At 32.4% G+C, this 27,321-nt stretch overlaps 2 protein-coding genes across 3 annotated transcripts in view; both read right to left on the reverse strand.

Annotated features, from left to right (window-relative positions):
- The window catches only part of LOC118188928 (cytochrome P450 4V2-like), a 53,891-nt gene extending 36,225 nt beyond the window's left edge, over positions 1-17,666 (reverse strand). The window contains exons 1-3 of the mRNA XM_035359455.2: positions 17,407-17,666; positions 11,499-11,611; positions 1,844-1,929 (exon numbers count right to left, since the gene is read on the reverse strand). Coding sequence (XP_035215346.1) covers positions 1,844-1,929; positions 11,499-11,611; positions 17,407-17,629 — 422 coding nt within the window. The 5' untranslated portion in view covers positions 17,630-17,666. The remainder of the gene's footprint in view (positions 1-1,843; positions 1,930-11,498; positions 11,612-17,406) is intronic.
- Positions 17,667-22,165: 4,499 nt separating this feature from the next.
- The window catches only part of LOC118188927 (uncharacterized), a 187,308-nt gene continuing 182,152 nt past the window's right edge, over positions 22,166-27,321 (reverse strand). For both annotated transcript variants that reach the window (XM_085807305.1, XM_085807298.1), the window contains exon 22: positions 22,166-24,029. In XM_085807305.1, coding sequence (XP_085663431.1) covers positions 23,885-24,029 — 145 coding nt within the window. In that variant the 3' untranslated portion in view covers positions 22,166-23,884. The remainder of the gene's footprint in view (positions 24,030-27,321) is intronic.

The raw sequence follows: 27,321 nt of genomic DNA on the forward strand, positions 1-27,321 counted from the left end.
ACTATTAAAGCTTGAAGTTTGTTTGTAAACACTGAAGATAATAATGACATCTATTCTCGCTATGGAACTTTGTCTTTTTTCTTTTAAAAAAACCAAGAAGAAGGGAAAGATTAAAAATTCCTCCAGGAGTTGTTAATTTTATGCAACTTTTTGTAAAGAAATATAAAATAAAGGCTCAATAGTAAATACAGAATAGCAATTTTGAGCGAAACATGTGAACTAGACAATTTTGTAGGTGTCTCTATTTTGCTATAGATTATATATAAAATTTATAGAGTTTTGTCTTCTTTACTAGCATAAGTTCAAGTCCAAAATACTAACGGACTTGGCGCTAAGTATCGTTTCGTCTGAAACGAATACAAAGTCTTAAGAAGGTTTTAAAACAAATCTCCTTATTAAATCAGAACTGACACATAAATGCATGACTCATGCTTACAAATCAGCCAACCACCTGGGGGGATATAAATTCAAATTTAAAACTAAGTAGCCAAGAGCTACACAAATGATTTAAAGTTGGCTAATTGATTAATGATTTAAAATTGATTAAAGTTGGCTCAAACGTCTCACCGCATAACAATTTAAATGTCTGCAACTTTAAATGTAGCAGCGTGGACCCGAGGGGAAGAATCGCGCTTTATCCCGCAATCCGAAAATCTTATAAATATTCTTAACTAATTTGCATTCTGGTAGGGAAACGGACAGAGAAGTGACAAAAAAGATCTAATTTGTAAAATAACTGGTTATTAAAAATAATAATAAAGTTGCAAATTAACTAATGACTTCTTGGTAAATATTACTGCGTGCTGCGGAATGTTAGAGATTTGTTTAATAACTACATTAGACATACTGAAAGAAATTGACAGTTATGCAATAAATGACAGCTCTACAGCAAGGACAGCTATAAATAATTCAAGGACAATAATATTCTTTTTAGCACGTGAAGACTATCAGAGGCCACTTGCAAAAACCACTTGCAAAGCAAAAGCTAAAGCTAATTCGCCGACCAGAAGTACAATATAAACGTACGACTCTGCGTTGCGCTATTTAGCTAACTAACTGGCCCTCGGTTGCAACCAAATATTGCCAACTTGGCGACAAAAACTGTTGCCAAGGTCTATCAAGAGAGTTTCTGTCCATGTCTAAGGCTCTGCTCGAGCTATTTTTACAATTTAAACGTCGATCGTTTCATAACTAATAGATCTAAAATATTATACCTAAGGCATACACTGTAAGAGACCATGATTAAAAAAATTCGACGGCAAAAGTGTTACATAAAATGCATTAAGCAAACAAATAAACATATAAAACCTGCATAATATCATAAAAATACATAAAACCAAAAATCAAATAAACAAAAATATTTGCATAAATATCCTATAGCATATAGTGTTGCACATTGACACATATTTACAACAAAAAGCAACAGGATATTTTGTAGAGTTTTCTGAATGATATGATTGCACATTTGAATTCAAAAATTTCCCAACATATGACGCGGCTTCTTACGAGGGTTTAAGAACTACCTGAATTACCTTCATCACTTCTAATGACAACCAATTATCAGATATCTTATAATGTATATTCTCCCGCCTTCCAGCATCCATTTGTGGTGTAACCAGTAGCACACTCGGCGCGTATTCGAAAGGTCCAGGTTCGAGTCGCGAAGAGGGCATTTCTCCTTTTTTCCTCTAGCGCATTTAAAAAACAACAACTCATGACTTTGCAGTGTGATAGTACATAAGTTGAGGACATATTTTAAAGATATTTTTCCAGATGTATACTATCGAGAGCAATTACCTGTTGTGAACATAAATATATTACAAACTAAATTAGGCAGACTTACCTCGTTAACAATCCTGATCCCAACCAAGGATGCAAAAGGTCATAAAACCAAGCTTTCTTCAGTTCGGTGCTGTGATTCAGAACCATCTAAATTTAGAAAAAATATATATGCCCAATGTTTTTGTATTCGTTGCAGAATAATCTGTGTTTTCTAGACGAAAAGAATTTGTATTGATCACTTAAAAAAATTAAAACTCCTTTTTAAAGTTACCCTCACTTTTGTTTAATTCTAAATACTAGTCTAGCTGACCGCACGAACTTTCTTCCCGTCTTTTAATAAAAATTTAAGAACATTCATGAATTCCTCAAAAATATAATCGGCTAAAATGTATTATGCCTTGTAAACATTGAAATACAAAACTAAATTAAAGAATACAGTTAGAATCCGTTTCTCAGCAGCAGGTAACACTGAATTTAATTATTTACAATTCGCATTTCTGAATTTCGTCGTAACTTCTGTCTTGCCTAATTTCATGACCTCTAGAAATATGTGTAGCTTAGCCTTTTCTATTTTTCACATCCCGAGCTGTAGTGTTACATTACATTAAGGTAGTCCTTTAGTTTTTCACCTCCCGCTATGTAGTGTTTTGTTACGTTACGCCACAAGAGCTTTTTTTTATCCACCATAAAATGTTGCTATTCATGAAGGGGTATTATTTTTAATTTATCATCTTCGGATCCTGGCAGATCTCACGTTCTTAGAGGCGTTGCCATTTGAGTAGAATAAATTTTTTAATATGTCTTTCAGATGAAATCTCAGTATTGCTCAATGTTTAACTAATCACCTGAGCTACTGTAGAGCATTCTTATTTTTCGATTAGTAATATATAATTCACTCAGTTTGTTAATCATATCTGCGATTGGAATGAACTAAATTACATCTAATTCATATTATTAAAGAAATGATTAAAACGCCCTGCTAGACACTCTGTGTTTATCTTACTAGGAAAGATATCAGACTTCTCGATGACCAGGACGACAAAACGTTAGAGGAGATCAACCATGTGAACAAAACAATGAAAACGAAGTATAACATTTCGCAGTTTTCCGCAACCACCAGAACAGAATGCATAAAGTGGAACATACATCCACATTGTTTTCAAGGACATGACGTATAAACTGACTCATGCATCCCCATGACTTACACCCTTTGATTGGTAGACGTAATATATCTGTGAGATTTGATTATGCTTCTTCTAAAATTTGCTGTCGAATTTGTACCATTTTGTGTTCCATTTCACCGGCTGGCTCAAGCATCCAGATGATTTGTCACACTTTATTTCGTGTGGTTCTATTTTCAGGAATATGTTAAGAATTTTTGTTGTTCGGGAAGAATAAAAGTTCCACTATTAAGCACTTGTTGTAAGAGTGTCGTGTGTTGGGTTTTCTGTCAGTAAAATTTACACAGCAAAATGAGGATTAAAAATGAGGAATTTAGTTATAGAACGTACTTAATTACATCAAAACACTAGTCGTTAAAGGTAGAAAATGCCAATACTGTGTATCGAATTACTAAAGCAAACGTCACTGCTGGACGACAAGTCCAGAAACACGTCTTATCAAGCGACAACGTTGTAACTCACACACCCAATTATGTTTGCCAATTTGTGGTTGAAAATATGCGGGCTGGATCGCTATTTTATACCCTCTTTTCTGGGGATAAGATTCATTGTAAAATGCCTCAATTCGCACCTGTTATTTTGTTCACATACGTGATCAGCCTCAAACGTTTCGTGGTGTTTCCTTTCTTAAGTAATCATTTAAATTTACTTCACTTTTAATATGTTTCTAAATGCTACCTAAATTACCTTAAATCTATGCTAGCAATAAATGAATTACAGGGCTGTCGTACTTCCTTCAAACCTAGGAAAAGTCGGATCGTTCAGTTTCATTATTAAATAAATGTCAAAGGTCGGTAATTATAAAAAAAATGCTGTAGCATTTTTTTATGAATAAGAATGCTGTGTAGAAAATGAATGAAAATATATATAATGATATATATATATATATATATCATTATATATATTATATATATATTATATATATCTATTATATATATCTATTATATATATATATTATATATATATATATATATTATATAATAATTTATTTCCTAAACCGTATTGATTAATTGATTATATTATCTCCTAAGTTTAATTAAAGTAGAATTATTTTAAAAGTGTGCATCCATACTGGTAAGTTATATTTTGAAAGATGTTTTGAAGTAATTTGAAAGCAAAATGTTAATAATGTTTTAACGGGGACTGGAGTTAAATCATCACGAAGAATAATATTACAATTGCAAAAGTAAAAATTAAAACATGTAATTATTGTCATTGATCGGAAATTAGTTGACTTTTCAAGGGGAACAAACCAACTCCCGTTCAATGATCAATAATTGATAGAAATACGTAAATATGAAAGTGTTTCGTCTTTACTCGAGTTATAAATTAAAGCCAAACCGGCAATTCTAGTCAGGCCAAATATTTCCGCGAATAGTTGTTACTCAAAGAACTGATTCTCATGAAGCATTTTAGTCAATTCGATTTGGAGTAAAAATCAATTACTGTAGAGAAATCTTGTAAAACTCGAGTAATCGTCCCCGACACTATCATCTTTATGTATTTGAGTACTATATTATTTGTAGAAATTAAACATTGGAAATTGTCATTATGAAATCGAAATCAAAGTAAAGTTGAAATAAACATAGAAGATTATAAAAAAGATAAATAATGCAAACTTTGCAAAAACAAATCAAAGAGAACATAAAAATAATATAAAAATAATATAAAAATAAAATAGAAAATAATATAAATAAGATCAGTGAATGTACATGAAGATATAAAGGCCAGAAAGGTATTAAGTAACTTACATTCTTTCTAGTGGGGGAGTTGGCAGTGTGTTCTCTTCGTGTCTGACTCAGAAGTGTAGGGTGTCCGAAAATTCTTAGCGGCAGTAGGGGCTTTGAATTATATCAGTCGGGAAGACTTGGGTGAAGAAATTTATGGTAGTGGGTGGGACTTGGAATTCTTGAGGGATGTATTTTGTGGAGTTCTTATCTGAGAGAGACCGTCTGTTAAGATTTTTTTAAAAATACTAGTGAATGGAAATTAATTAATTTCTGGCTAATTGCCGTGTCGCAATGATTAAGAATTTAAGAAAGGAAAAAGGCATTTTCGCTATCCAAGAGCTAGTAGACAGTCTAAAGGCAGGAAATAGGCCCATTTTTTTAGTAACAGTATAGTAACAGTATATGTCTGAAGACAATTAGCTTTTTACAATATATACAATTGAGTAATTACACTATATACAAATCTTTCAACTGACAGTCATCCAACTTATACCGCCTTCTCAGGTTTAGGAATAAATTATCATATCCCTATCAGTTAAATGATTTAGAGTGAGTATTTAACGCCTGCTCTTTTAAGGCAATGGTTGATAAATTGAAAGGGAATTAGATTATTTTTGAGAATTTTGATAAGGATCAAAATTTCGCGTTGTAAATCTATTGTATCTGTGCATATAGTTTTAATTCGTTGTATTTGATTAATTATAGTATTGTTAATTACTTTTTTGGATATGTTGGAGTTCCAATTTATTAATTTGTTAGTATTGAAATTGAAGTTTCTTGTTTTGTCAAAACGTAAAATTTTTTTTGTAGTTAATGATTTGAAGATCTAGAAAGTCTATGCTATTTTGTGAATTATTAGTTTTATTAAGTTTAAGACAATTCGGATAAATGTCGGAGTTTTCAATTTTACCAAAATTATTAATTGTAATAAGGTCATCAATAAATCTGTAGGTGTGTTTGTAGTAATTTAACTCTTGTGGTTGTAGATTTTTTTGGAAGTTAAATTCTTTGACAAATAAAAAGATATTACAGATCGAGGTGCTGGAATGTAAGCCCATTGGCAATCCTCTGACTTGTTTAAAAAGTTGATTTTGAAACTTGATGTAGTTATGAAAAAGTGTGCATTTTAGGTAGGTTTTCCATTTGTCAAGAGTCATGATATTGAGTATATTAGGGAAAAGTTTTGGTAGATCAAGTAGACTGGTATAGATTTCTTCTAGAGGAAGTGAGGTATATAAGTTTTCAAAATCATAGCAGTTAATGTTTTGGATGTTAATGGTATGAATGGTATTAATGACAGGAGTGTTATTATGAATGATCCAGCAATAGTTATGATTAGTGTTACAATCATTGAAAATAAATTTACAGATTTTATTAAATTGAATTGAAAAATAATAGTCTATATTTTTCTTGTAATTATTAGTTCCATTAGCTATAAATCTAAATTTTAATGGTGTTTTATGGAATTTGGGAATCGCATAAAGATTAGTAAATCTGTTTTAGTTTGCATTGAAAGTAATATTGAGTTTCTTATGAAAAGTTTTAATCCTGTTTATTATAGATGTTTCTGTAAGGTTGGCTGATTGATAAGTAGTTGCGTTGAGAAGTTCTTTATGAATAATCTCAGTGTAGAATTGTTTTCATATAATGCTAAAGTAATTAGTTGCTTTATCTATTTTTGTAATAGTAAAAAGCTGTTTTAATTTACTAATATCAGATGTAAGTTGCGACCAGTTCAGTGTACTTTTAAATTTGAGGTGACTGATTTCTGTGGATATGCGTTGAAGAATTTTAGCTTTCCATTTTAAGAAGGTATCTATGGGAAAATTCAGTTGATAGCTTGCTTTAACTATAAATTCGTTGATGTTGTTTTCGAAAGTCTTGTAACAGTAATTTGTAGTCATGTTTCTGACTGGTCTAAATTTTGTACCATAACTCATTAGTGTTTTTAGTTGATGGTTTTGATTGATATTCAGGTTGCCAGTAATTATGTGCTGGTGATTAGAATCTACGTAATTGCTGTAAATTGGTGTCTTACAATGTCATTCTCAAATCAAAAAATTCAACGCACAAAAAAATAACATTAAAATAAGTACACCATCACAAATTAATACAGCAGAATTAGAACACTTTAAACACCATGACTTCAACTCTATTCAACTTCAGATACTAGATATAATACCCAATCACAAAACACGAATTTTTCAGGAATCTCTCTATATACTAAAACAACGTTCACTTTATCCATATGGACTTAACACTTATATACATAGTCATAGAGATACTTCTAAGAAGTCTATTTTCAGCCAATTTAAACTCTACAGCATCAAAACGCAGAGAGGAAAAAGAGGAAGCAAAATAAAAAATAATGCGAGATTTTTATCCACTTTGGATACACTTGCATTGAAAAAACAATTGAAATGTTTTTTTGACTCAGACTGTTTTCCCAAGAAACTTCTCAACTGGTTACACTCCTGTACTAATAAATTCCTTATCAAACTAAAAAAATTCATTCAAGAAAGCTACGACGACATACAAATCATTAAAGACATGATTCTTGATTTTAGTCTTTTCAGACTCTCTAATAGTCTCACTCAACGCAAAATTTATTTTAAAGTCAATTTTCTGCATCCGCAGTTTGACAATATTCATTTCTCAAGAATCATCAGAGATTGTAAAGATTACTTCCCCGCAGTTGACACTATACCAATGATTGCATTTAAATATCAAAGGACCTTAAGCAACTTGCTTACTAACCACCATGAAATAGATGAAACTGCAGAATGACATTGTAAGACACCAATTTACAGCAATTACGTAGATTCTAATCACCAGCACATAATTACTGGCAACCTGAATATCATACAAAACCATCAACTAAAAACACTAATGAGTTATGGTACAAAATTTAGACCAGTCAGAAACATGACTACAAATTACTGTTACAAGACTTTCGAAAACAACATCAACGAATTTATAGTTAAAGCAAGCTATCAACTGAATTTTCCCATAGATACCTTCTTAAAATGGAAAGCTAAAATTCTTCAACGCATATCCACAGAAATCAGTCACCTCAAATTTAAAAGTACACTGAACTGGTCGCAACTTACATCTGATATTAGTAAATTAAAACAGCTTTTTACTATTACAAAAATAGATAAAGCAACTAATTACTTTAGCATTATATGAAAACAATTCTACACTGAGATTATTCATAAAGAACTTCTCAACGCAACTACTTATCAATCAGCCAACCTTACAGAAACATCTATAATAAACAGGATTAAAACTTTTCATAAGAAACTCAATATTACTTTCAATGCAAACTAAAACAGATTTACTAATCTTTATGCGATTCCCAAATTCCATAAAACACCATTAAAATTTAGATTTATAGCTAATGGAACTAATAATTACAAGAAAAATATAGACTATTATTTTTCAATTCAACTTAATAAAATCTGTAAATTTATTTTCAATGATTGTAACACTAATCATAACTATTGCTGGATCATTCATAATAACACTCCTGTCATTAATACCATTCATACCATTAACATCCAAAACATTAACTGCTATGATTTTGAAAACTTATATACCTCACTTCCTCTAGAAGAAATCTATACCAGTCTACTTGATCTACCAAAACTTTTCCCTAATATACTCAATATCATGACTCTTGACAAATGGAAAACCTACCTAAAATGCACACTTTTTCATAACTACATCAAGTTTCAAAATCAACTTTTTAAACAAGTCAGAGGATTGCCAATGGGCTTACATTCCAGCACCTCGATCTGTAATATCTTTTTATTTGTCAAAGAATTTAACTTCCAAAAAAATCTACAACCACAAGAGTTAAATTACTACAAACACACCTACAGATTTATTGATGACCTTATTACAATTAATAATTTTGGTAAAATTGAAAACTCCGACATTTATCCGAATTGTCTTAAACTTAATAAAACTAATAATTCACAAAATAGCATAGACTTTCTAGATCTTCAAATCATTAACTACAAAAAAAATTTTACGTTTTGACAAAACAAGAAACTTCAATTTCAATACTAACAAATTAATAAATTGGAACTCCAACATATCCAAAAAAGTAATTAACAATACTATAATTAATCAAATACAACGAATTAAAACTATATGCACAGATACAATAGATTTACAACGCGAAATTTTGATCCTTATCAAAATTCTCAAAAATAATCTAATTCCCTTTCAATTTATCAACCATTGCCTTAAAAGAGCAGGCGTTAAATACTCACTCTAAATCATTTAACTGATAGGGATATGATAATTTATTCCTAAACCTGAGAAGGCGGTATAAGTTGGATGACTGTCAGTTGAAAGATTTGTATATAGTGTAATTACTCAATTGTATATATTGTAAAAAGCTAATTGTCTTCAGACATATACTGTTACTATACTGTTACTAAAAAAATGGGCCTATTTCCTGCCTTTAGACTGTCTACTAGCTCTTGGATAGCGAAAATGCCTTTTTCCTTTCTTAAATTCTTAATCATTGCGACACGACAATTAGCCAGAAATTCATTAATTTCCATTCACTAGTATTTTTAAAAAAATCTTAACAGACGGTCTCTCTCAGATAAGAACTCCACAAAATACATCCCTCAAGAATTCCAAGTCCCACCCACTACCATAAATTTCTTCACCCAAGTCTTGCCGACTGATATAATTCAAAGCCCCTACTGCCGCTAAGAATTTTCGGACACCCTACACTTCTGAGTCAGACACGAAGAGAACACACTGCCAACTCCCCCACTAGAAAGAATGTAAGTTACTTAATACCTTTCTGGCCTTTATATCTTCATGTACATTCACTGATCTTATTTATATTATTTTCTATTTTATTTTTATATTATTTTTATATTATTTTTATGTTCTCTTTGATTTGTTTTTGCAAAGTTTGCATTATTTATCTTTTTTATAATCTTCTATGTTTATTTCAACTTTACTTTGATTTCGATTTCATAATGACAATTTCCAATGTTTAATTTCTACAAATAATATAGTACTCAAATACATAAAGATGATAGTGTCGGGGACGATTACTCGAGTTTTACAAGATTTCTCTACAGTAATTGATTTTTACTCCAAATCGAATTGACTAAAATGCTTCATGAGAATCAGTTCTTTGAGTAACAACTATTCGCGGAAATATTTGGCCTGACTAGAATTGCCGGTTTGGCTTTAATTTATAACTCGAGTCAAGACGAAACACTTCCATATTTACGTATTTCTATCAATTATTGATCATTGAACGGGAGTTGGTTTGTTCCCCTTGAAAAGTCAACTAATTTCCGATCAATGACAATAATTACATGTTTTAATTTTTACTTTTGCAATTGTAATATTATTCTTCGTGATGATTTAACTCCAGTCCCCGTTAAAACATTATTAACATTTTGCTTTCAAATTACTTCAAAACATCTTTCAAAATATAACTTACCAGTATGGATGCACACTTTTAAAATAATTCTATTTTAATTAAACTTAGGAGATAATATAATCAATTAATCAATACGGTTTAGGAAATAAATTATTATTAACTAACTTTGCAGCAATTGCGCAAGTAATAATAACTTGTATTCGCACTAAATGGATTTAATTTCATACAACATTATATATTATATATATATATATATCATTATATATATATATATATATATATATCATTATATATATATATATATATATATATAAGATCGTTGCCAAACTTAACATGCTGGTCTGTCATATCATAACAAACAAGATTTACATAGGAACTTGGAACTTGTGTCCGAAAATGTGAACGGCGATTACTAGAAGGCAATGTTTGCAGGCTTATGAAAGAGTGGAAAGTTTCATTTCAGGCGACGACGTTGTACGGCAAATATGATTCGGTTTACTTTATTCAGTTCTTTATAGACATTTTATAGGAAGCGTTTTGCCGGATGTGATGGTCGACGTTCCGGCAGCTACATGCAGAAATATCTAGTTTCCTCATGATGGAGCGCCTGCGCATTTTAGCAGCATTGTGCGGGGGATACCTCGATAGGACATGCCTTGATCGCTAGATTTGTAAAGGCGGACCAGTCGCTTGGCCACCGCAACTTATTTCTACCTTTAGGAATTTTTTTATTTAACCTGGATTTCTACCTTTAGGGTTACATGAAGTCGATGGTGTACGAGACGACAGTCGGACATGAATTTCGTTGCCAGGATCGAGGAAGCGGCGGCACATGTCCGTGACACACCTGCACATTTTGAATGAGCCTGTGAATCCATGCGCCGACGTTATGAAGCATGCATTGCGGCGAATGGAAGGAATTTTGAACCTAATTTCGAGCATCATCTGTGGTTTAGCCATGTTCATTAAGTCATAGTAACACCTCTTTCGATATCCTTTCGTTCTTCTCCTCTAGGCTTGCGAACATTGCCCTGTAGCAGTCACCGTTTTTGTATTTTCAGACATAATTTCCTACGCAAATCTTGTTTGTCATGGTATAACAAACCGACATGTTAAGTTTGACAATAACCTTTTGAGACACCTTATATATACACACAAACCTAATAAAATTTAAAAAGCATACAATACAAAAACACTAGCTACCCTCTACATCGGCAAAAACGAGAGAGAAGTCTGAACATTTGTAATCTTTACAGTGATGTAAAAATATCTGACTAAGGTGTCAGATATTAAGTAAGTATCAGTTCAAGTGTATCACTTATCATCTTTCTGCTTATATTCCTATAGGACTTATTTTATACACAGTACAGGATTACTCACTTCAACAGCATCGGCTTTGTATACTGACACGAATGGAATGTAGAACTGCCACAGGTTCGTGATACTCTCTTTGTTGAAAACATGATTGTAGCCATTCAATGCTATGAAGTCATCTAAAAAGTAGCACGTATGTTAAAGTTTAACGGTTTACATATACTTTCAAGAATTATAACAGTGCACACTTCACGCAAAAATGAGAACAACCGATTTACTCCAATTTTCAGCTAGTTTGGAGAAAAAAAAAACAATTAAATTTTTAAATTGGTCAAAAATGTAGTCTTAAATGGGCGTAGAATGTGATAAAAACTCTACCAGTTTCGAAACTGATTCATCCCAGTATCATTATCTTGAAAGATGTTTTAGCCCAAAGGTTCAATTTTGCACAGAAAGCCTATTAATTTCGTTTTGGCGGTTTGCATTGAAAACTTAAATGCTTTGAATCACTTTTCAAAGTGTTGTCACCAAATATTATCGTCCAGTATCATATTTAAAGAAATTAAATAATGAAGAAGCTGTATAAATGTATGTATGTTTCTAGCATTGTGAAAAAAATGACGGTACCCAGTGCCATTAAATTTTGAATAACGATGTCTACCATCCGAATATGTACACATGGAAGCCCGAATTTTGAATATCGAATTTTATATTTCATATTTTGTAACTTTTGTAAAACTTAATTTTTTATTAACAAACTCAAGGATTTCAAAGCGAGTAATGGCAACACTCTACGAAAAAGAAACATTTTTATCTCCAGCGCGCGAGACTGTATTTCGAAAATTCTAAAGATATGCTTTTTAAAAATATTTTGTGATATTTGTGTTGCATTGAATTTTATGGTTTAAGTGCGAAGAATATTATATTTAATAAATAAAGTAATACACAAAACGTTTAAAAAATCCCTTTGAGCGTAATATAAAATCTGAAAACCTTTCAGTTTTTTTTTTTTTTTTTTTTTTTTTACAAAAATGACAGAAGTAACAACCGTATTTACAAAGAAATCATCGGGGGGGGGGCAGCAATGCAAAAAAGGAAATATAGTTTCAAAGCATTAATTCCAATCCATTTCTTTTTAACGTTTGCAGAATTCTAACAGCTTTTTTACCTTTCCTTATTGTTTTCGTTAACGGATAGCCTTACATTTGCTTTTGTGTTATTCCGCTTATTGATTTACGTATAAATGTAATTGTTTTTTTTTCCCTTTCTAAAACGTTTTAGCACCTGAAGGAGAGGGCTGGTGGGATGGCCGTCGAAATAGAAAAAAAAAAAAAAAAAAAAAAAAAAAAAAAAAAATGTGGCCAAATTAAAAGTTTTTCAGTCTACGTCATCACTTTGAACTTTTTATTTGTATTTTATACAGTTTTATTTAGTTCAAAGGAAAGCCTTATATTGACTATTTTTATAGTTTTATGGTGATCTGCCTTTATTTTGGGCGGTGGGATGTTGTTTCCTGAGTTTCACAAAAGCATTAAAAAAATCTGATGTTGTCGCCACATGACTTCCTTGTATGACCGATTAAGTTTAACATTTTTTTTTTTTTTTTTTTTTGCTGCATTTCATTTAGACTTATTTCCTCGAATTTCATTAGAGATGTATTTCCCATTCAATTAATTCAATTCTCACTTCGCGGAAAAGCAAAAATATTCAAAAAATCTTCATTAAAAATTATAAAATACAGAAAAACATAAAACACCAAATACAGTTAAAACAGTTAAAAAAACAACCTTTACAATTATAATTAGAGTTTCTACGCAAAAACAAGAAATTCAGCCAGCGGTGCGAGAAGGCAGATTTTTCGGCGCACAAAACTGAAAGTTTAAATTTAGTCCCACTCGGCAAAAAGACACTGAAGGTGCAGAAACTGACTTAATTCCCCATTCTACTGAGTTTCAAATGCAAACAAATAGCGGCTCGTTAGGCTTAACTCGCCACTTTTAAATTGTTGATAATTCTAAAACTATTGCATGCAGATTAACAAAAGACACAAAAACCTAAACCGGCACATAAAAACCACATAATTAAATTACTTTTAAAGCAAAAAATGCTCAATTTACCACCATATAAGAATAAAAAAATAAACTGAGCTCACCTAGCTAGGTAACAGAGTGGGAATATATATATATATATGATTGGTGCAGCCGACTGTAACGAAAAAGGGCGGTGCACAACTACATATTATAGCAGTCCCGTATACAGAATTTGAAAGTTCTACGGCTACTCATTCTTGAGTTATGCGAGAAAAATATATACATACGTACTTACAGACGTCAATGAAAAAAATCTCTTTTGAATCCATTTTAAATCCGTTTTACAATCCTTTTTAGCAAAAATAGTCTTTTATTCTGTCCATACGTAGAGATATCACGCAAAAACATCGTTCAAATGGTTTCGAGAGCGGTTGAATTGGATATTTTCGTTGAAATAGTATGTTGAAAGTTTTCGCGATTCCAATACTTCCTTTATTTCGTACAAAGAAGTAAAAATGACAAGATGTGTAAATCTTTTCTAGGTGTCTATTATTGGAAAGTAAATATATGCAATCTGCATAGCATCAGTTTGAACTTATAATATTCCTCTGTTCTGATTTTAGAAGGATGAAAAACTTGTAAAAAAATTCGTTTATGAATTATTAACAGTGCAGTTTATAATTAAAAGTATTTAAGAATTAGAACTGAAATTCCCGTGGAGAAGTAGGTAAGATACATATATTAAACCTTTCTTAATTACACAATTTTAGCAAAGGACACTTAGAAAAAGAAGGATTTTTTTAAATATCAAAATACTAATGATCACGTGTTTTTAAAATAAAGCTGGGTAAACCGCATGCAAATAATGTATTCAGTTAACAATTCATTATGTCAATGACTATATTCAATTGACTTAAATCTTTTGTACGAAACTTTTGATTTGAAATCCACCATTATTAGAAAAACCGCGATTTTATATTTAGTCACATAACATCAAGAATATTATGATAGCTAAAAATTTACGTTTACTGAATGAAAACTACAAAAATTATGTGTACTTTTTAATCAAAACAGTTGTGGGGGATAGTATGATAAAGATTCCTGTTTGATTTAAAAATGTCTTCTCGTCATATCTTAAAACAATGGGGCTGTTAACAATGGCATTACACTTATCATTTAAAAACACACCGCTTGCTGTTGCACAATACCTTAAAAAAATATCGATCGATTACTGAAAAATCACAAACATTTTCCAAGTTACCTCACGGATTCCGAAGAAAATTCATGGGGAAGAATGCTTTTCGAATTATTCTGATTGAGGAAAGATTAGAATATAAGATATTTTCTCCCTCCTTTCTGCATGGGTGTGTAACGGTAGCACACTCGATTCGAATTCTTCGATGATTAATTTGATAGCAAAGAAAAGATATGGGAGAAAATTTCAACATTAAATTTAGAGCGAAAAGTGTGCATCGAGGTACGGAAATCAACACAGTTATTACAAATATACAGGCATGCAAAGTTTAAAAAAATCGGTTCAATCCAATGGGGCTAAATATTAATTTTAAAATCTGGTACAAAAACAACAAGCAGTGAAATCAACAAACAATGAAATCGAGATAAAGTTTAATTATGTATTTTTTTCCTAAGACGAAGGATACCTTCGTGGAGGACTTTTTAAGCGAAACTGGTTCGTATAAACGTTACACATGGGGAAAGCCAAGAAAACGCCCATACAGGCAACCCATTCACCGGGATTCGAATTAAAAGTACCAGTTCAGAAGTCAAACAACAAAAATCAGCGTTATATTTTCAAAATTTTCACAGGACTAGTTTCGATGGTTTTACCGAACCACCATCCTCAGTACCAGTGTTAAGCGACTTTTAATGCTCGACCGCTGGTGGGCCATTTGAGTCTCTGCAATCATACATATGTAGGTCGACAGTAATATAACCATCAGAGCAGGAAGCAAATGAGGAAACCCAGTGAACTCAAAACATCTAAAAAGAGAAAAATCAGTACAAAATAGATGAAAGGTTGCTAAGAAGAGAAATTATGGATTATGTGCTGTGTCTTGAGGGTGGGCAACGCATTATATACAACGAACCACGTATGTTCACAATAACCACGTATAACCACAATGAATGGGAAATAACTTTTGTCTTAAATTTCTGAGTGTATAGCTTAAATTTTATATTATTGACAAACTTAGGGAAAAAGGAAAATTACAAATCAAGCAGCTCTGTACCCTACCCTTACGCGACTTGGGACCAAAATGAAAACTGAAGGAAGATGAACAAATGTGGATGAAGATATCAGATGAAAAAATTGCAAATGAATGAATAGCTTAAGTACTCTTTAAATAGTGCTCATTGCTAAAATCTCGTCTAACTGATCAAATACTCTATACTTGCTGATTGACCAAATACTAAGTAAAACTGTAACAATTGACCACAAAAGTGCTATAAATGCGTAAATGCATTTTATCACCTTATTATTATTATTATTATTAATACCCAAAAATGGCGTGAGCACAGGTGCGCTATTAGCCTCGAAACGGACTTTAGCGTCGAGTCACTTTTCCATTTCTTGCCGCCAAATATTATCACCCTGCATTATATTTAAAGAAATTAAATAATGAAGAGTCTGCATGAATGTACGTTTCTCGCATTGTGAAAAAACGACGGTACCTAGAGCCATCCAATTTTTAATAACTTAATCCTTCACCCGATCATGGTCACTTGGAAGTTCGAATTTTATATTTCTAATTCATATTTTATAAAGCTTAAATATGAATTTTTGATTTACAAGCTCGACGATTTGAAAGCGAGTAGTTGTTGTTGTCTTGTCCATATTACGTGGAACAATGGATTCCAGAGCCTACTTCCAAAGACAGGTTGGACTTCTATTTTCCATCCGCAATTTTGAGGAAGTGCATCCAAGGGGGAGGTTCCGGGGGTCTCTTATCCCGCTCCCCTTCCAGCAATCCACACAAAAGAACTTTCAGTTTGCCTTATATTTAGAGTGCCGCCATGCCACACCGATACTATACTTTTACAAACACCCACGTCTTCTCCGGGACCTTCGGTACCGTAGTAGGCTCCCCTAACCACTATACTGTCTGAGCGACGAAAGCGAGTGGTGGCAACACTGTACGGAATAAAACATTTTTATCCCCAGCGCGCAAGGCAGTCTATCGAAAATTCTAAAGATATGCTGTTTTTAAATATTTTTAGCCCAAAGGCTTTCGAAATGGCTCTAGAAACGTGTATGTGTGTGTAAATAAAATCCCTTTGAGAGCAATACAAAATCCGAAAGCTTTCAGATTTTTTTAACTATTTTATTTATATATTTTTAAAAAATTTTTATTTATTTATTCTTGCCAAATAGCACAAAACTTAATATATACATTCAGAAATATGACTGATAGTGGTTAATTGTATCTCAGGTGTTGCTCCAGCCTGGTGAGGTACAGAATTGTAAAGAATTTCTATTATCAATGTATTTTTTTCTTCTGCTTTTTACATATTTTTCATCCTTATGATATCTTTCAGTTGAAATCGTTGAGGTTTTCAATCAAAAATTCGTTAAAGTTTTACAAAATATGAAATAGTAAAACAAATTTGAAATTCAAAATTCTAATGCAATTGATATTATAATGATTAAACTACCGCCAACCTACATTTTTATTTTTCCAGCAACACAAATATATATTGTAATTTGGATACTTTATTATTTACATTCGCTTACATCATTTTGATCTATATTATAAATTAACTCTACGCTGCAGTTTATAAGCGTTTATCTTTTTCTCCATTTATTTCAGTTTTCATTTTTAATTAGGCATAAAGTAATATGCATAGCAGTATAACGTTATATACAAAAATAATACAAAACAGCATATATAATAGGTGTTAAAATATTGAAAAATACCAGTACTTACAAACATTTGGAGGCCATTGTTTCTTAACTAATCGGTGCGGCAGTAGCAATTGAACGTGACCGAAAATGTGATAAAATCTTAATTTAAAAGAAGGTAGTTTTTCTATGATATTCACCAAACGTCGTCTTTTAAAGAAAATTCGAGCAAAGTAAAACAATAAAGCACCAAAGAACAAAATACAAACGAAATGGAAGGGTAAACCTGTTGAAATGAATTCAAGCATTTTTATTCCTTACAAAACTGAGTAACCGGGAAAAAAACAAACTGTAGTGTTGTTTGCTAGTTCTTATCATTGTTATCTGTCTCGATTTCCCTGACATTATATTACAGGCAAGACAGATAATACGGTACATATCTTATGACAAGATTATGCTGTTTATTAAATAAAATTGTTGATGAAATGCAGTATCGTTGACCCCAACTCATTGACGATACTTTATGAGATTAGAATGGAATACATATGCATGGGAGAAAATAAGAGGAGAGAAAAAGTGTCATTTGCATTGTTAACTGCTGGATTAAATATAAACTGAATGTGAAAAAGATAACCTTTATTTCATAAATATTGCCCCCCCCCCCAATAAAAAGTTCCGTTTAACTGAAACAGTTAAGCTAAGACTGAATTTTTAATTTTTAATTTTTTATATTGTTTTATTTAATTTGGTTACTTTGTTCTTCTGCTCGCTTCAAATCTTGAATTTAATTTGGAACCGTTCTGTAGCGCTGATTTTCTTAAACTCTTTCACACATGCGCTTTTGCGATGCCCGTGCAATATTCTACAGCGATTCTTTAAAGACTTAGCTACACGTTTTCTTGTATTTAATTTAGATGTTTTTTTCATCTGTCCTTACTTAAACATTGTAAGGATATTTTAATTTCATAACAATTATTTTAATTTAGTTAACCTTTCCTATCGCTCCTCGTTTCAACTTACTATTCCCTACCAGAATGAGTTTTTAGAATCGCGTTGCATACAAATGAGTAAGAGATAGTATTAAAGGAAAGTAAAGATAGTATTAAAGCCGTTAGGCCGTTAGAATTGTGTTAGCTTCGACTAAATCTCTTAGTTAGATATAGTTAGTTCTTATTTCTTATTTTTGAGTTAAAGCCCAAGTGGAGGCTTTCTTGTAAGCCTGAAGAAAGGAGCCGACTGAAGAAAGGACCGATAAGACTGTTCATCTTATGTTTGAGTGAAAAAAGGGTAATTTGTAGAGACTGGGATGAGGGGTCCAGTCGCCAAATCTTGGTGGTGGAGCATCATCATTCACCATTTTTTTTTAGTTCGGGCTCCACTTCAGAGTCATTAGGTTATTTCGAAGTAGGAGACATGAAAAGTGAGCAGCGCCTTCACCGGGACTCGAGCCTCGAACCTCTCGAATACGCGCCGAAGGTGCTGGCCATTACACCACGAAGGCATGCTGAGAAGGCGGGAGAAATACCTTATAAATTAACCCTTTTTGAGTAGCGATAATTCACTTAACAGCTCACTAGGTTCCTCAACATTTAATTTAGCAGAATAAAAGTGAGGAACTCTACAACATCAAACTAATCATTCAAGTTTTAAAATTTATTATTATCAGCAATCTTACGATTTTATCTTCAGTCACATATGGCAGGTATGTTCTGAAAGTTACTTTTTTTTCCTTCTTTCCATATTTCCATCTACTTAAACCAAGTAATAGATGTGCCTTAAAATATAGCTTATATATATATCTATACTTTTTCTTATTCAAAAATAAACATGCATCTTATAATATGTATCTTATAATACGTAAACATGTATCTTATAATATGATTCAAATGAGAAATGATTTAAAAAGTAAATTTTATTCTAAACATGTTCAAATCTAACATTATTTCTAAAATTACTGAATAGAAAAATAAACTGCTTCAGTGTTTTAACGAAACAAACCTGACCATGGGTTATACGTCAAAAATGTGCAAGGCGATCGAAAACTCGCATACATCTTTAAAAAACTATAAAAATCCGGAAATGAATACAAACTGAAAATTGTTTCAATGGATGATGCCCTGTACTGTTACAAGTAATATATCACTTGAAAATTTCAGTTGTAGTTTATGGTGTTAGCTTAAAAAAAACCAGTTGTTTACTGTAAGATAGAAATCAGTTTTCCAATGCAGACTGAAGTCTTATTAGGATTGACCATTATTCTGCAACGCATAAATTTCATTGTTATACCACTTTTCTCACATTCTTTGTTGGTGGTTCGACATTTTACGACTGATTTCGCTCATTTTGGTAAAATCGGCAGACACAGGGACAATTCCTTTTTTATAGTGAAAGCTTTGAGTCTCCAAATAAAATTATAAACAGCAAAGTCGTTGTTAAGTTAAAGAGCATTTGGAACGGTCTTATTAAACGTCAGAGGAGCGGCCGAGCGATAAATTCGCTGAACGCTGGTAGTTTGACCTCAGTTCGACTCCAGGCGAACGGGCGTTTCTATGGTTTTCCCCAAATAAAAAATGGATACAAGGAGGTTAGAATAGAAGGTAAGTATTAATATTTTGATTAGAATAGAAGGTAAGTATTAATATTTTTATTAACTTATGTAAATGTAAAATCGCCACTATTAATGTATTCTTAATAAGGAGATAGTGGTAAATAAAGAATTATTAAGTTACGATTAATAACTTAATAATATAACTAATAATAACTTAATAGTGTAGTAACTTAATAATAATAATAGTGGTGAATAAAAAAGAATACTACTAATGTATTCTTTAATTCACTATTAATGTACTTTTTATGAATGCTATCCAGTAATGTAATATCACATACAAGTGTGATAAAACCCTTCTGGCCGATGATAATCGGCGGCATAATTAACGCAGCACACCCAGCACAGATTAAAACAAAAATACAGTTAAAAACATTAAATCAAAATTCCCAATATTTGTTCTATTGCCATTTATAAATTTCATCAAATCCTTTGCAAATCTAAACTCTTTCCTGCCATAATAGAATTCCTTTATGCTAATGTTTTATCCTAAATGTCGCAATAATATGCAGCCTTCAAAGAAATGTGCATTGCCCTCAGCACTGCAAAAATTACTAAGACAATTACTTTGCAAATTAAATCTTTTCAGGTACGCCAGTGTCCAGTAATTTTTTTGATTGTAATCAAAACACATATCATTCTCATATTTTTAAACTTCAGTGTTATACAGCATCAGATTTCCATTTGAACCTTCTACGCTGTCTTCTGGCATCACAAGGCACCAAGCTGATGACAGCCGGAATACGTTGTGCGGTTGACAGTGGCACTTGGAAAATCAGATTTCAGGCTTAAAAGTATCAACACAATCTTGGATATATGAGTAATATTTCTTATCAACTGTAGCTGCGACAGCTAAAGTTACAGTGAATACATCTTTTAATTAAAATACTTGAATACTGCGAAACATTTATAGAGTTTTTGGTAGCATAAACTAGTATCACACTCCTAACAGACTTAGAGGGAATTATCGCTGTGCCTGAAGTTAACGACAGAGACATGGAAAAGGTTAAAATAGCCTTTTTATTAAAATCAGAATTTGAACATAAAATGCACGTCTCGTGTTTACAAATTAGCTGCCACGTTTGGTTTAACGTTTGTAACTTAAAGTAAGTCAAATTCAAATTTAAACTAAGCCTAGTAGTCAAAGACTATACAATTGATTTCAGATTCTAAATTGGCTTCGATTTCTCAGCGGCGTAACAATTAGATGTCGGCAGCTATCACACAAAGCCGAAGAATTACAATCTTATCAGAGCTGGCAAAATCTAGTAATTACCTCTAAAAAAAGCGCAGCTTAAATACTTAAATACTCTTTAACTGATTTATATTTCTGGTGAGGAAATGGGGACAAGGAAGGTATAGTAAAGGTTTAATTCATACTAACTTATTAACTAAAATAATAATATCTCTATATATTATTGGATTTTAAAGAAAATACAAGGTTGTAGAATCCATCTGCCAGTCAGTTCAGTTCGAGTTATCTGTGGTTTCTTTTGCCAGAACTATATCAAGTTTCTTGGATTGTCTGAAGAGACTACCAGCTCAGACTAAATACTGCGCATCTGATCAGAAGCCGCCTCACCATTGTGTAAAATCCTTGTTTACTCTATTGTTTACTGTCATTTTCATGACTATGTACGACAATGAACCTACGCCATGCTTTCTTTTTTGCTTCTCAAATCCCAGCTCTCCTATAATGTTATTGGTTCCTGGTTCATGAAATTCTCACGGGCAAGTCATTTCACTGAAGACACAAGATTCCACTGAATTAGATTGGAATACGCTTTATTCCGCAATCAAATATAATACTTGATTGCCCAGGGAAACATTTTGTGGTGATGGTGAGCTTTAGCATGAAAATGCGTCATCTAAATCCGAGCAGAAACTTCCGAGGTGTGTTTCGAAAAACTGTCATTTGAGTTCCAGATTTTACTCTGGTTCAAATTATAACCTACAGAAGCTCTCAGAGATATCGCTGAGCTTGATGAGTCCATGATTCCGGCTCTGAGGTAGGGAAGGAGATGCGCAACAAGATGGTTGGGCAATACTTTCGGCAACTCTCCGATGTTTGTTGGAATCGATGTCGTGGTGTATTATGACAGTTCTTCCGGCTAAAAGCAGATCTAGACGTTTATTGGGTTAACACGTATCTAATATTTTGTTTGCAGAATTCATATATATGCGTTCTTCCCACAGCTATGGTTTTGTTTCGCATAATCTACGAATAAAAACAAGAACAAACTGTTTCAAAAGATATTTTATTTTCTTAATCTTGATACAACAAACTTTAATAAAAATAAACTGTAACTTACTGGAGGGAATGGTCACAAAATGTATTACAAAGAAAAGAAAATAAAAGTGAAAGAGGAATCGTTATAAAACAAGACCGATTTTATTGCTTATTTTCTGCGCGCGTGCACACACACACAAACACACACACACACATATAGCATATAGAGCTCTAATGCAATTTTTGATCCAACGCTTGCATCCTAGTTTCATATAATGTCTACTAAGTTATAAAAATACGTAAAATAATACTATAAATAAGCAAATTCTAGAAACTGCATAAATACAGGACGGAATAAATTCCAAAATCAACGACTGATTATAATAAAAGAAGAAATCATTTATTTCAGATTTATTTATGTGAGGCAAATGATAACATGGTTTGACAATTTAAATTCTAAGTGAATAGTTGAATATTTATTTAGTAATAAAAGAAAAGATTCTTTCGCGACTGCGCCATCACTGGAACTAGTTATGGGGGATGATACTGCTATTAACGAGGTACTAGTTAATGAGAGATGTAGCTTTCTCTTCCGAATCTTTTTAAATCCGTGAGAGAAAGAAAGACCAAGAAAGTAAACGCGCAAGTTACATACAGACTTGCACCAGTATCCGCATAATGTGCTACTAAACTTGCCATGGATAATATCCAAAGTTTATGTAAAGAAGTGTGTAGATAAAATGCATAATAAATGCGTTGCATTTAATTGCTAAATAATGCACAGTAAGACATTAACAGTGTTAAAGAAATGATAAAGTGTACTGCATATTTACGCTGTACTTTTTTTTTACCTAATAGTGGAAGTAAGGAATTCTAAAGTTTTAACCTAACTCTCAAGCAACGATTAAATATTGTACACTGTACAGTACTGTGCAGAGTTCCAAGAGATGACATACCAATAAAACCATGCTTTCTAGCAAAACATAAAAAATGAAATACTAAACAGAATATCCATGCTTTTTGATTCTAATAGTCAAGACTGCCGTAAGAAGGCAGGATCAAGTGCATTTGGGCTGTTGTATTTTACCATTCATGAGCCGTTTCCTTCTGAGAACGATTGGTAATTTATAAAACTATATTCTTTCATAAAATTTTGGATCTCGGTTACCAGAGGTTAACTGAAACTGTGCATAGGGAACTTACTTGTATAACTGTATAGCACGTTAATCATTCGCTTCACATAAACTAAATAGTATATCAGCTATTTTGGCCCCTGGTATTAGGAATCAAGAACAGGTATTGTAGATAGTCAGATTAACTATCGAACAACTAGATGATGTCTCATAAATCCAGTGTCATACAATACTTTCTGGAATGTGCTCAAAACGAACCATTTTGTTTTTAGTAAGTAGATTCAATCGATACTGCCGCTTCATCATTATACTACATTAGCTGCGAGATAGAAGAACCGATCTCAGGACCAATAGGAAGGATTCTTTCCCGATGGCTTCGGACCAAAACCTTCTGGCTTAAAATGAATCCAGGTGTAGAAGTCCAATGGTGCCCGGACTAGGTTTAATGAGGGTCACACAGCAGTCCACTGGTGACCTGCCCAGTGTCCTGACAACGTGCGATTAATTTTTATGACTCTGGATTTATGAAACATTTTATATGAGAAAAATAAATGTGGTAGCTGTCTTCTGACTCGCTGACAACAAGAATCTGGACTCAAAATTCGCTTTCTTGGGAAGAGTAAGAAAGAGTTCTTCGGACGGAATTCTGCTGCTTTGGACAATCTTCGGTGTCATGGACATCGAACACATCGCATATGTCGCAGAATAGACGAGAGGTTGACCGATGATTCGGAACACCCCTAGGGAAAGAAATGCACACACACAGTATTAATTTATTAAATTATTATGTATCTGTAAATATTTACTTCATTTATAAGACAACAATTAAATTTTAATTTACTGATACGAAGAGTAAACTAGAAAACTCGTAATTAATGTTTCAAACTGTTCTAAAGATTTGCCAGAAAATGTATGAAGAACCAATTGTAATTAAATATAACATTTTTTAGATGTATCCACCCTTCAGCCAAACACGCTTTATGCATAATAAAATTTATAAATTAAAAATATTGCAACCTTATTCTTATTTTCGCAGTGTGATATTACAATTGTTGAGTAAGAAATACCGGTAAAATATTCCCACTTTGACAATAAATTATTCTTATATTCTTTCAAGCCGATTTCTCGTATCTATAACTTGCTGCCATATTATATTTACAGGAAGAACACAAATTCTTTAAGTGATTATATCACTTTTTCAGAAAACAGCTGCGGAAGATAAAAATATTGAATCTGTATTGTTGAGTAGCCCTGTTGTCACAGTATCTTTACCTAATGTAAACATCACTATAGTTGCGTGTACTCAAAGAACAGTTAATAACGAAATAGTGTTGACGAAAGGTGTCATGGAACCATTTCTCAACGGCGATTTCCAATATTTGCATGGGTTCTGGTACTATCTCAAGGAATTGCTATGGAAAAGTTTAAAGAAAGCGAAGTGCAAACTTTTCAGGCTTTGCAACCCAATGATTGTCCCAAACATGCTACTTTTGCTACTGAGATTCTCAGCATAATAAGTGACGAACAGCGATTGCTTAAATTGTATGAATTTTTCAAAAACGCAATCCTTAATAATAATAATCCTTAGGCAGATAAGCATGATGTATGAATCTGGGATTCAACAAATCCATATGCCGCTTTGTAGACGGAAAGAGACTGCGCTAAGATGAATGCTAATGTGTGGCACAATAATAAGGTTACTGGAACATTTTTCATTACCGCGGCAAGCATTACAAATAATGTTTAATTTATACATCTTGGAGATGTCCATTACACCTCAGAAGAATTACAACCACAGATCATATTCTCCAACAAAATGGCGCACTCCTCACTAGGATTTCGCCGATCATGAATTCTTAAACGCAAATTGCTCCATGGATTGAGAGGGATGGTTCAATACAATGGCTCTGGCGGTCTCCTGAAATTTCCTCTTTCGATTTCTTCGTTTGGGATTATATCTTGGATAAGATCTTTGCTATTGCTGTTCGTGATATTGATATTTTAACAGCCAGGAGAATAGATATTACAAAGCAAATATTGAATAACACGTAGCGATAACTGGAATATTGACTTAACATTTTGCAATCTATAAAAGGGAAGCACGTTAAAATTTGTTGACGTAAGTACTATCCATAAAAAAAAAAAACTTCTATTACTTCAGTTACGATTTAAAACAAACAAACAAACAAACATATATGTACAATTATTACAATTTTCATGCAATAAATTTTTGCGAGAAAATAACTTGAACTTTTTCTTGCGTAGCCAGAAAAATACTTAATTCTCACCTATATAATTTGCCATTAAGACATAGCAAAGTAGTAATAAAATCAGTATTGACTCAAGTGGGATGTGCGTTCTAATGGTCAGTCAGAAGAAGCGTCTTGTCTGGAAATGATATGAGTAACTCTTTTGCTAACGGAAGGTGACAAAGTTACACGGGCTTATATGTGGTAAAAAAACGCAGCTGTTTGAGTATTTTCCCCTGACTTTGTACAAACGGATTCTTTACAACAGCAGCATCATTACATCACTCATCGTCAAAGAAGCCAGAAGCTTGGATTCCAACATTTTACTTTCCAACAGAGAGAATATGACGCTGAAAATGCTGGCAAGTTTCATATGTCAAAGATATGCCTCCCGGAAATTGCTTGGTGCAGTTTCTTTACCCAACAAGATCACGAACGACTGCTGCATTCATTGGGTTCTAATTTCAGCACTGATTCCCATCAGTAGTTTAGAACTCATCTCAAATGAAAGAATCCCTGAAAAAGAAATCTTTTACACAGGAAGTTTCCTCTAAGCAACACCATCTATATGAGAGAATACTTGGAGCCCTTGCAGCTTGGCATCAATAAATTTAGTTCTGTCGGTATCATTTAATGCCTTCCAGAAGTGTGATAAAAAATTATAAATAGAGTATATTATCCTGAAATTTCTAAACTTATTATGATCTACGAAAGAATACATATTTTATCACATTTAAAGACATTTCCATCATTCGTTTTTTGGTTTATTATTATTTCACCTGATCTAATTTTTTCAGTTCGATTTATTCATTTTTTTTATTTTTCTAAACCTAATTGCTGAAAATAAAAGAATTTAACACCTGGAAAAGAAATGAGAAAATATTTGTACATTTTTGTTCGCAGGAATCTTGAAAAATGACTAGCGTCCTCGTCAGGATTCTAACTTGAGGCATATCAAACTTTTCTTTCGAGGTGTTTACCACTACACCACAAGGATACATGAGGAGGAATACCTTTAATTCCATATATATAATATATATTATAATTTCATATATATACAGGGCGATTGAGGGGTCAAATCAAGATGGTGATGGAACATAGTCCATTCTACTTTAATTCCGGCATCATTGTAAAGAGCATTATGATTTTTGGAGCAAACATAGTCAATAATCAGCAGGTAGGAATTGAACCTAAGGTTCTGCAATCTCAAGCTAGATGTGCTGTTTGATTAATAAGGACACAACAAGGACCCATGGAAGATACGCACTTAATTCTTTACAAACTGTGTAAATGAAATCGGTTTCAATACGCTGACCGCTGTGTATGTAATATTAGTTATTGCTGAATTACCGTGTAATGCAGAATTTAAAATCAGGAGATACAACATCCTGAAATCATATTCATGATCTAGCAAAAACCATAAAACCGGATGAATGAGAAGAACAAATATATATTTAGACTGGAGTTAAGAGAAAACAAATTAAAACATTCTTCAGTTTTTGAGTTTGATCGTTGTACTCTTGGTGATACATTACTTTTAATAGATCAGTAAAAATACAATAATGCATATAATATAGAAACTGAATATATATACTGACCGAAGTCAATTGCAGTAAAAGTACATTGTATAAAATTTGAAGCACTGGACAAGAAAAAATTCGATTATGGAACAAGTATTTGTTAGTCGCGATAAGAACATAGGTTTATTCTGATTACAGTAAAGCACACGAGGGCTATCTCCCTAAGGGTAAAATGCTTACGTAGAGGACTTTCTAAAGGAAAA

This window comes from Stegodyphus dumicola, chromosome 1 (assembly GCF_044657685.1).
Source record: "Stegodyphus dumicola isolate Sdum_Otavi_A_Nest chromosome 1, ASM4465768v1".
NCBI classification, from domain to species: Eukaryota; Metazoa; Arthropoda; class Arachnida; order Araneae; family Eresidae; genus Stegodyphus; species Stegodyphus dumicola.